The sequence below is a fragment of the Osmia bicornis genome, chromosome 14 (assembly GCF_907164935.1).
Source record: "Osmia bicornis bicornis chromosome 14, iOsmBic2.1, whole genome shotgun sequence".
Taxonomy (NCBI): Eukaryota; Metazoa; Arthropoda; class Insecta; order Hymenoptera; family Megachilidae; genus Osmia; species Osmia bicornis.
This window is the reverse complement of record NC_060229.1, coordinates 3894656-3906680: the sequence shown is the minus strand read 5'-3', so window position 1 is coordinate 3906680 and position 12025 is coordinate 3894656. Positions and strand designations below refer to the sequence as shown.

Here is a 12025-nt window from a genome sequence, read left to right as displayed (position 1 = left end):
ATGTGGGATCGAGAGAGAACAGTCTGGGCCTTCGTCTTCCTAGGCAACGTACTGATGAACACCGCGATCGCCTCGCCGATCTACGTTCCGCAATTTATTCCAGGAAGTAAGTCCCTTCGAATTTGCAAACACTATTGAACGGATAAAAATGAAGAATAGTCTCCGGAGGAGAAGGAACGAATTAGTAAGCGGTCATTGAATTACTCAAACGAATGGAAAGCTTAAATGCTGATTAATTGCAATTGTTAACGAATTTTCTTCCATAATTGTCAGCTGAGTAACGGAGCATGGTACACGAACATTCAGGTGCCTGTACGTTTACCGAAACATATTTAAAACGTACACGCCTGTACGGGGATATATGTACAAGTGTGTTTCTTTGTCATCATCGTAGGACGACATTGAACCTACCTTGGATTCGAGTACGAATGAAACGTGGGCGGACTGGTCAGTTTTCTGTACAAGTGGGTCAGTCTCGGTCATCGTCGCGCACGCGACTTACACTGATTTTTCCGACCTCGTCATCCTCCTTCTCATCGGTATTCTTATCGTTTCATTCAGACGCTGGTGGAGGTGTCACATCGAAAATCTTTGACCCTCGAACACCACAAGTGAAACTATTTTCATTGCACCATGCTTTTATTAGCTGGAGGATATTCACCTTTGCGAATTATTTATTAACGGGTTACAATTACATCGAGTATCAAATACATTGTAGATTTGACGAGAAATTTCTTTAAATGACAATCAATTCGAACCGATGATTAACAGCTCGTTTTCGATCTCTTCTCGATAATCAGCGAAATACTTTCTTACCGTGAGTGAAACGCCTTTCGAGCGTGGGCGTACACGTGCCATCGCTGAAATTCCGACGAGCTCGCAATGGAATCGGCAACTTTCTTTCACCATTGTGACTCACAATCGGACGACACTTCCGCTAGCACAGATTTCCTACGCGGAAGCAACCACGAAACGTGGAACACCTTGGACGGAGGGAACTGACCGACTGACCCGAAACGAAGGATACCGAGTTTTGTGTATGATTTTACGGTCGATTTTCACTCGCCACGGTCATCAACCTCGAAGAAAGTAAATATTCCAGGAAAAATGCGTTATGGTTAATTAACAGGGCATCATACCGTCAGGAAAATGATTAAACAGTGACTGATTTCGAAATCTATAAAGTCATGACATAAAAGTGTCAGAAAATAGCATTTATGATGTATCAACTTGAAGTTTAGGGTTCAAAGAATGTACCTTCATGAAAATTCCATTAAAACATTTTGGAACAAAGTAGCTGCCTTTTTGTTGGATCAAAGCTTAAGAGTTATATAATTTTGGAGAATTTAGTTTCTTATCTATTCTTCAAAAATTTCGAACGAAATCTTATCAACTATCGTACACTATTCTCTATGATTTAATCAGTAAATTCAACGGTGTTAAACAATAAATCCTCAAACACACATAAAATAAAAACAAAAACAGAGAAGTATTCAGTCAACATTCTCTGTTATTTTTCTGAATTATTCGATGTTGCAAATAATTTCGTAGACATGGAACATGAGGAATAGGTGAAAAATAACTATCGTTCTACGTGTTTCTCTTTTACGTTGATACATCGTTAATGCGTTCCACTAAAGGTATTCAGTGCACAGGTATGTCCATGATCCAGGGAGGTAGCTCGGGTCAGGTATGACGATTTAATCGCGCCAAGTTGAAGAACCTTGGAATGCGCGCGAGAATTTCGTTCGGTTGGATAGCCAACGTCGGGAAAGGATAAAGAAAGAGAAGAAAGGCGAGATTGTGAGTGAGGTGTCTTAAAGAGAAACGTGCTGTTACATTAGGCTATGACTGTGACCCACTTTTGGCTCGGGCAACTAGCTCATACATCGAAACTTAACGGTACCGAGATGCTTCGCCTTGGCTGACATCAATTCGTTCTTCGATAACGCTTGCCATGTTGTATGCATCATTGCTGCCTCGTAATCGATCGAAAATCAGCCGATAATCATCGACCCGATAATAAGAATGATATATAAGGATCGGAATTTCGATTTGCGAAAACAAATGATAAGCACTTTTTCAGAAACACGTAGCCCAAAAATTTATTTCACTTGTACCCGATAATTATATACTCCAAAATTGTACGAGCGCCTGACGGGTTGAAATTGTAAATGAATCTTAGCTTCCATCCTTTAACTATGCTTGTTCTACATTCCCTTCATGATACTTCAACCTAGCATTATCATCGTTTACAATTCCTCTTAATCGTCGTACAGTGTCTTGTCGCAGATAATAAACGAGATCAAGCAACGTAATTAATTAATAAGCCGTCTCGAAAGAAACTGTTAAATCTCTTGACGGAAACGCGTAGGCAGTTTCTGACGTCTAATTGCATCCGTTATTAACGGATTACTGGATAACAGCAGACGCGATTATCTTTCTAACACCCAAAATATCTGTCCTAAAAAAAAAAAGGAAAAGAATGGTCGAAGTCGGGTAACGGAATGACACGAACGAGCTTTGACAATGATTCACTCCGTCTTTCTGGTACAGTTATTTTCTTCTACTGGAAATTCAGAATACAAGAAGAAACTATGTTTTACAGTTCATCAAATTCCAAATTTCAAAATAACTAGATTGGTTGATAAGTTTCATTTATCAATAAGTACTTACTTACAATTATCAAAATAACGATATATCGTTAAAGATAAAGTACGATAAAGTACGAACGTGATCGAAATTATAAAAATTTTGTAATAATATAAGTGAACTTTATTTAATTTAGTCGATACTGATCTAAACCGCGCATCTTAAAAGATATATCTTATATAAATTGAAAATCACAGCTACGTATTTTAGTATTTGTTACAATGTAACGTGTTCGATATCAGGTAGGCCACTTTGTGGAAGGAGAAATGTTAATATGTTTTAAAACGAACGCGTAATTAATTGTTCGTTATTCCTTTCCAGGTACGGGCAGGAACATTAGGCACTTGCCTTGTGTGTCTCGTAGATCCGGCGAGACTGGGGTTTGCATGTTCGCGTTCACCTGTGCCAAAGCGAATGGCACACACCTTGGCACATGCATCGATCGTTTTTACTTCGGTAGCTGTTGCAAGATGGACGAGGAGCCTGATATTTTCCCTCAGGACAACAGCATCGACGATGGGCCGCTCGTGAGGCCGTTCGTCACGACCCACGGGCCCATCGAGAGCAACGACATACCCGAGTACTTCTCAAGGCCGAAACCGATTAACGAGATGAAACCACCTGGAACAACGCATTCCACCGAGGTATGCGAATCACCGTTTCAGAGAAACTATAAATTAATTGATAATTAGAATAGTCTCTGCAATAAAAATGTTAAGAAAATGTAACTCCACACAAAATCATCATTCCTTTTTCCTTTTTGCCTCATGATCGTTTAGGGGACAATAAGTAGCCAGGTTACCCAAAATACTCGCGCACCGTCGACGACTGTGAAAGACACGACGAAGCTCGCGACGAAAAAGCCGATCCTGACGAGCGTCGAAACGACCACGCAACCGGTTCGATTATCGACCTTTCAAACCGTGCAGAACTCCACGATCGAGGACTCGACGACAAAAAGTCCTCCGAGAATCACGAGCAGTACTGTACGAACCACGCAAAAACCGTCCAGCACAGTCACAGAAATCACGGCCACCACTGGCAAACCTTCCACGCTGATCTCCACGATTTCACAAAGGCCAACGACACTGGAAACCACGACGAAAGTGGTATCCACCGCTCAAACGTTTGCTCAAACCACCAAACCCATCACGAGGAAACCCGTTCATACGTCGACGACCAAGAGACCAACGTATTCGACGACGCGTAAACCCATTCAGTCGACCATACACAGGCCAACGGAAACAACCACGTTGAGACCGGTTCAATCGAGTACTCATAGAACTACAGAATCGACAACATCGAGAACCGTGACCACGACGACCCACAGGACCACCCCTATCACCAGGTTCCCTCCAAGGAATGCGACCACCGCGAGACCGCTCACTCACGCCACCACCAGGAGACCCACCACCGCTACCAAGAGACCCCTGATCAGTACCAGTACAAAGAGACCCACGATCACCACGAAGAAACCGACTGTACCCACGAAAAGGCCCATCCTCACCACAAAACCATCCCCAAGTTCAACTTTCATTACATCGACTTCTACGACTACAACGAAACCTATCTTGACGTCAGTCAAGGATCGACCATCGACCATCGCGACCACTACCGAAAGTGTCCTTCCATCAACGACGGAAACAAAGCCGGCGACTTTCGCCACCGAGACTACGATCATTCAGAAGCTCACGACGACTACCACGAAACCTGTGCAGAAAATCAAACCATCTACGATTCGAACAACGACTTCCAGGCCGTCTACCATCGCTTCAAGACCTCTGACGACTACCCTGAGGACGAAGCCGACGAAGATCAGTACGACGACCACGAAACCGGTGGTCAAGCCTGAATACACGACGACCACCGAGAAAACGGTACCTTTGTCCACCATCGATGCTTTGAATAGTACTGTTACGAAACCTAGGCCAACCACGCAGTCAACGAAACCCACGAAACCATTAAGCAAGCCCATATCCTCCACGACCCCGTCGACCGTGCCCACTGTAACGGATACTAGCTTCGCTACTGTGAATTCTACCGATGGTTCTACCATGTCCACGTTCGCCGCTTCGACGAAGGTGCCCGTGGTCAATCTGACCATGGATGAAGTCTCTCAGACGACTTACGCCCCTGGTATCGTTACTTGGACCTCCAGTTCCGATGACACCACGAGGACTCCCGAGATTTCCTCCACGACCACCGTCGAATCTGGTGAGTTAACAAAATTAACCCTTTCTTAGGATTATGGGATTCTATTTGAATTTACATAGGAATTCGCATCGTTCATATCTAATTATACTTTTAAAATATTTCTTTTTCTACAAAATTAAATTCGAATATTTCTCCGTAACGGTTTCGAAGCAACAGCTACTCGTAATTGATTTCGTAACGCCAATTAACAGTTGTCTATGGAATTCATTAATTTCGAATCGCTGTCGTAATTAATGTGTACGCTGTGTACATTACTCGATACGCGTGTTGCATTTCGAATGCCGAAGAAATAGGAACGATTCACGCGGATTCTCAGTGAAATCGAAGAAAACGGATATCCATTGTATAACGAGACGCTTTTGTCGTCGATAGGAAATCATCTCGACGGCGATTCACGTCGAGCAGCACGCCTGCTGCATTAACGAGCATCAAGAGAACATCCCGGAAAAGCATTGTGAATTTGATTGATTACACACGGATCTCCCTGTGTCCGTTCTTTTACTTTATCGGAATTCTGTCGGTTTTCGAGTAGCGATCAAAGATATCGTTTCGAGAAAGTTCGGTACACATTCTTTTCGTTAAGATAGCCAAAAAATTAGTATCAGATATCGTGTGTTATGAAAGAAAATGCAACAGTTCAATTACGTAACTTTTATTATTCCATCGAGTAAGGTTACACAAATACATTTCATGCATGCAATTAGTCAAGGAATTAATAATTTTATATTTTTCTAAAAAATAAATTCTGCTGATTCATTTTTATCTTGTTAATCTTTTAAGAACGAAAATTGAACTTCAAACATGTCGAAGTGAAATTGTTCACGTGTCAGCGATAAAAATAGGAGTGAAACGTCGTTATTTTTCAATGCTACGCTAGCAATTTCCGCCTATGATACACGTTGCATCGATTTACATCAAACGCGATCAACGTCACCGCCCAAACGTGTCCTTCCTGCAGTTAATTGCAACGAACGCGTGAAATGGAATTTGTCTATGCGACGTTAATCGTATTCGGTAAAACGAGTATTCTCGTTAAATTGAAGTGTTACGTTTGATCGATTGGTAATTTTTCACGAAAGATCGTTCAGTCCCTTTTCCCTCGTTTTATCCAATCATAAAATAAATAGGTATCTTCTTGTTTTGTATACGCTAGGAATGCGAAAATCTCAGCAATTTAATTTAATCAAAGACAACGTTGATATTCGTTCCCCGTTTGATAGAAGATGAAATTCTGCTTTCAAGGAACGTTGTAACGGTTTTAAACCGTCCACCGTAATCTTTCCTCTCGAATGCTTTGCGAACAGCATCCATCTTTCACCTCTTCCCCCGTTTCAATTCAAACGACTTGAATTATTACTGGACAGCTGCTCTCTGCTCCAGTTTTCATAGAAATAAAGACAAGTCGAATGAAGATCGTTTCAGATATTTCGTTTATAAAAGTTTGCACCGTTTAAGGATTAGTTGTAATTTACAATTTCATAACGATTGTTATCGGATAACAATCCGATTATTTTTTTAGATCAAACTGAAAGCGATTGGACGCCTATCACCACTCCAGATGGTTGGATCATGATTCAATCGCCCAGTACGAAAAAACCGGGTCAAATTTTACAGGCAACAACCGAGAAACCAATTTCGGCATCCACGTTACTTGCATCGATTTCGGGTACAACTGATAAACAGATAACTTTTGATAATTATGCGATGATTGAACGTTCATTGAAAAAATTTGTTCATATCTAAAAGAAGATCATTCATAAAATTATATTCCAGATCTTTTTTTCGATTTGCCTTTCAAAATTCAATGAATGTATAATATTTTTTAGTGAAACCAACGACGGAAGCGACCACCGAGCAACAGGTGACGAAAAAGCCTTCCATCATGACAACCCTATCATCGATCGCGAGCGTGACCATAGATACGGAACTTCCGGTACCAATGGAAACTCTCAACATGTCTGATTACAAGCAAGGTGAACTCGAGAAAATATCAATAATTTTTTGCGTAAGCCGCTGGGTACCTAATCAATATACTGATCGCATCAAGTACTCATTTAACAAGATTAGTTTAAATGTTTTTTTCACGCGCACCGAATTTATTAAGGTCGAGCAGATAAAGACAGAAACTGGGTATTATCTAATCTAATTATATAAACCTCTGTATGATCTTTAATCGCACAATTAGAAGAAAAAATTCAGCTAGGATTTTTCCATCGTTAATAATTACGGTTCGTTCAGAGATGAACGAAGAAGATAGAAATGACGATGAGAAGAAAAAAACCTGTTCGAAATAGGCGCGCTTAATAATACTAATTGATTGATTCATGACGAATGTAATGTTCTCCAATATGGCCGTCTCGATGAGGCTCACGAATCTGTTGAAGGGCTTAAATTCAACGATGCTTCTTCTTGCAGTGTGCGGGAGAAGATTATTCCCGGAGCCTCGTATCGTCGGTGGAAATCGCAGTTCGTTTGGAAAATGGCCCTGGCAGGTAGGTACAATTTCAGAGATATTTCCAAAATTTTGTCAATCCTATTCGACTCTCAAATAGCGAAACATTAATTAGACATTATTTTTCTAATATACGAAACTTTTATGATCAAGGCACCATTGTAAAATCGGTTGCAGTGATCTGGGTCATAATTAATCCGGTTCCCGGGATTCGAGGGTTAAGGAACGTTCTATTATCCTTTAGCTGTTCACGCATCGTTTAACGTTCGATCAATTCAATCATCTTCATCGAGTCACGTAACACGATGTTTGTAGAGGAACGATCGTACGATCTATGTTGTGCATGTACATACATGCATGTGTGTTTAATCCTTGGATTTCCGCAAGCGTACGCGTGTCAAGGCGTGCCTTCGTACACATTCGAGCAATGTTCTTCGTTAAAGGAGATGAATGTTTGATTTTTCAGATCTCGTTACGACAATGGAGAACGTCCACGTATCTGCACAAGTGTGGTGCAGCGTTGTTGAACGAGAATTGGGCCATAACTGCAGCACATTGCGTGGAAAAGTATGCATCATGTTTGTTATTGTAATAAATTCTGATTAATTTTCTGTTTCTCTACTTTAGAGACGAGTATCGAAGCAATTTTTCAAAATAGTATATTTTTGAAGTACGTTCTTATCTATCATTAGTAAACTACTTTGATCTGTGATATCATCGGTGATTGATATTAGTTTTAATTATATTTGTTATTTTTCAATCTTACACGTGTGCTACTTTAAATTAGAAATATCTATTAACGTAATTAAGGAGAGTTCAAGGTGAGTCTGATCATCTTATCATTCTAACATTTCAGAATTTCAAGATTTCAGATTACCAAAACTTTAGAACTTCTAAATTTCTAAGGGATTTACTTTAGAATGGTTTCCTAGTTACCCAAATGTGAACATTTCTAATTAATATATCAATTAACGAAACATGTGTCGTTCCATTCATTTTACAGCGTACCACCCAGTGATCTATTGCTAAGAATAGGCGAGCATGATCTTGCGAACGAGGATGAACCTTACGGTTATCAAGAGAGAAGGGTTCAAATCGTGGCGAGTCATCCACAATTCGATCCTCGAACTTTTGAATACGATCTCGCCCTGTTGAGATTCTACGAGCCTCTCTTACCTTTCCAACCAAACGTTCTACCCATTTGTCTACCAGACGATGACGAAAGTTACGTTGGTCGTACTGCTTTTGTCACTGGCTGGGGTCGACTTTACGATGGTACCAATATTACCATTTACACAATGAAGTCGTTAAGCTTTCATACTAATTGAAATTTCATTTTCAGAGGGGCCATTACCATCCACTCTCCAGGAGGTGGCTGTACCAGTCATCAACAACACCATGTGCGAGTCCATGTACAGAAACGCGGGATACATCGAGCATATTCCTCATATTTTCATTTGTGCCGGCTGGAAAAATGGAGGATTCGATTCTTGCGAGGTATACTAATTTTTCCAACCCTATACTACGTTGCAAATTCAGCCCAAAATGATAGAAGTCTAATCGAACATTAAAATGAATTAATTCGTTATTCGAAGATCAATGTATCCAAGGTTTAAATCTAATTTTCGCAGGGCGATAGTGGAGGACCGATGGTGATCCAAAGGGCGCGCGACAAACGATGGATCTTAGCCGGAGTAATTAGCTGGGGAATCGGTTGTGCGGTACCCAATCAACCAGGAGTTTACACTCGTATCTCGGAATTCCGCGAATGGATCAATCAGATTCTTCAGTTCTAAGTGAAGTCCTTGTTCATTTGGAACGAACACTATCGCGAAATTAAATGCGCGATCAGATTCGTTGATCACGAATCTCAAACGTGTACATACGATGCATTCTGTGCAAAAATCGCATACGACGTAACTTTTTCATTTTTTTATGAAAAATTCGCTTGCACAATGATCGTTGTACGAAGGAATATTTTTTTTCATAAAATTTCGATCAGATACGTTATCTAAAGAGATTAGGCTTTTGAATGTGAACCGTACGATACGAGACGTGCGTGCATAATGTATTACGTCACAACGTAATTCACGTATCAGTGGATTATCAAATGCAACGTGTTGCACTTTTTCGAACGAGACCGCCCTGTGACCATTCGTAGCAATGCCATCTTTGGCCTAGGATACGGAGACTATGGAAACCGACAAACCAGTGCTCTACGATGCCAGCAAGTGTTATTTTCATGAACATTCTAGGAAAAATGACGTGTACACTAGTGGCGCTGTGAGTTAGATACTCGTCTTATCAACGTAACTCGATGGACTCGATTCGCGTTGTTATCAGTTGATTGACGAATGATAAGGGAGACGGCGGGAAAATTGAATGAAATCGAATGTGAAATTGAACTGTATTACTTATATAGTAAGGACGGAAGCAAGGACTGTATAAAGGGTTGACAAAGGAAGTGTCGTTCAATTTTCAGCAGGTTGATTAGCAGAGAAACAACCATCTCTGAAGAAAAATTTGTAAGATAATTTAATGGTTCAACAGCACTATGTGGAGGATACGCGTTTCTTTACGATGTGCAATACTGGCGAAACCATTTTGCTCATATTATATTAATATATTAACAGATAATGTCATGATGAACGATTTGTGACAGCTGCAAGTATACTGAAAGATGTATACCGAAATATTTATAGACATTTTCAGGAAACCTTAAGCTTTAAATTAATATGCTATAAGCTTTATTTGGAGATACTTTTATGTCATGAAATCACGTCAGACTGTTGATGTAATAATTTTCATTTGATGAGCATCAATCTAATGTAAGAAGTAATAATTTATTTAACAATTGCAGTTGGGGCTGCAAGAATACGGAACCTCAAGCTTGTAAATATTCGATCGATTGGTGGTGCGTGTTGTATTCTATTATACTCTGTTATTTTCTACCGTTTCGTTACCCTTCGCATTTGTCCCTCGGCGTCTCTGTATTTATCAATGCATTAAAAGAAAAAGGAAAAAAATAAGAGAACAACGTGTCCCTTACCAAGATGGAGTTCACTGATTACCCGATCGTTAAAGTGCAATCCCTTTATCCATCATCATTCTTACTATCCACGTGGGTGTTGATATTTGCGAACCAATTCGTCCCACCGACACTTTATACTTCGCCCACTCGAAACACCTACTCGATTCATTCGTCAGAGACTCGAACACCTGTGAAATTTGAATATAATGGACCAGCTTCTTTAATGAGTCGTCGATTATTATACAGGTGGCGCGATCTTTCATCTGGACGATTAGGATGTAAAAAGATACCAGTTACATTTTTATAAAATTGTTCACGAAGGCGGAACGATTTTCTACAACTTTCTACCGCGCTATGGATATCGTGAAATTTAAGAACTATTTCTCAATGATACGTTATTATCGGGAGATTTGCATAAACTCGTCCTGATTCCTATGAATGCAGTGAAACAAGTATATCCTGATCCACTTGTAATTGGAATTCAAGCAGACGCGAGATGGTAGTGACGTTTCTGCTTAATTGAAAGACGTCCTGCTCGTGACACTTCAATCGTAACTTTGATCATATATTCCACTCCATTTGCATTTAACACCTGGGAGGCCGTCGAATTGTACATGTTACATTTTAATAAATAATCCTCCTGACAAAAGATGCATAAGTCGTGCAGTTGCCAATTTAATATAACTTAGATCGAAGATATTTCATTCATGGTGGAAGGATTAATTCTTTTATTGACACACCGTCGAGCAGACGTCAAATCAATGCCTCGTGAATCGTCCAGAGTAGTTACAGAATAATCGGGTCGATCATTCTGTTTTTACCAGTGTGGTAGTGAAATTACACGCGATAACTTGTTGGTATTAGGAGAAAAACCTCGATGGATGATTGACGCTCGTTTTCTCACCGAAAGATAGTCTCTGGCCTAGAAAGTAACGCGGTTTTTAGACTTCGTTCAATGGGGCAGCAACAGATCGTCGCGCCCAATTGTGTCGTGATGTTTGTGAATGTAACTCTCTCTCCTTTCACGCCATAACATTGACATTCCAATTTTTAACTGCTGATGTTTATGCCTTTTTATTAAATTGCATCGAAGGAATCTTTTTGTTATTTACTTCCAAAATTGATCATTTTCAAGCAAGGCCCTTTTATGAATTCTTCCGGTCGTTGAACAGCTAACGACACTAGCTGCGATTTGGAGCGACCGAAAAAAGCGAGTGCTCTCCAAGCGTTTGCATCACATCCGTGACTTCCGAGCACTCGTCTAGAGTGTTAAAAAGAAACGAAAGAACTCGTCGAGGCCTATTTCCGCGAGACGCTCCTTTCATGTGTCCCGTGGCTGTCGAATAAAACTTCAATCAGCAGAATCTACGGTACGTTCGACGGAAGAATGATAAACGTTACTTCGTCTTGGCCGTTTCCGGTCACGGCTAATTCCGCGTTATTCCATATACGCGGACGTACCGTTGTCCACGACGCAGCAATTTACTCGAACATCACGGAAAAGTTGGCAATTTGAAAGGTGTAACCTCTAATTGGAACGGTAATAGAATGTAACTGTTACAAACCGCACGAGATCCGAGCCGGTGTCGAGAGGGAACAATAATTCTCGTTCGTAAATTATTTCCTCCCCAGTTTTATGCATCCATCGGGAGGCTCGAAACCGATCGTAGAATTAC

The 12025-nt window shown here is 40.5% G+C and overlaps 1 protein-coding gene across 1 annotated transcript; it reads left to right on the top strand.

Moving 5' to 3' along the window:
- On the top strand, positions 1-10366 carry LOC114872746 (serine proteinase stubble). The gene is made up of 10 exons (XM_029180317.2): positions 1-106; positions 2974-3296; positions 3432-4866; positions 6386-6532; positions 6693-6839; positions 7282-7358; positions 7785-7885; positions 8322-8593; positions 8661-8815; positions 8950-10366. The coding sequence occupies exons 1-10, from the start codon at positions 1-3 to the stop codon at positions 9112-9114; spliced, it is 2928 nt and encodes a 975-aa protein (XP_029036150.2). The 3' UTR covers positions 9115-10366.
- Positions 10367-12025: the final 1659 nt, after the last annotated feature.

What these genes read in the sequence shown, in the direction of transcription:
- LOC114872746 (XM_029180317.2), top strand. Translation starts at nt 1, where the DNA reads ATGTGGGATCGAGAGAGAACAGTCTGGGCCTTCGTCTTCCTAGGCAAC. An exon ending in GCAGCACATTGCGTGGAAAA is followed by an intron (nt 7,886 to 8,321) that starts GTATGCATCATG and finishes TTCATTTTACAG; the next exon opens with CGTACCACCCAGTGATCTAT. An exon ending in CTGGGGTCGACTTTACGATG is followed by an intron (nt 8,594 to 8,660) that starts GTACCAATATTA and finishes TTTCATTTTCAG; the next exon opens with AGGGGCCATTACCATCCACT.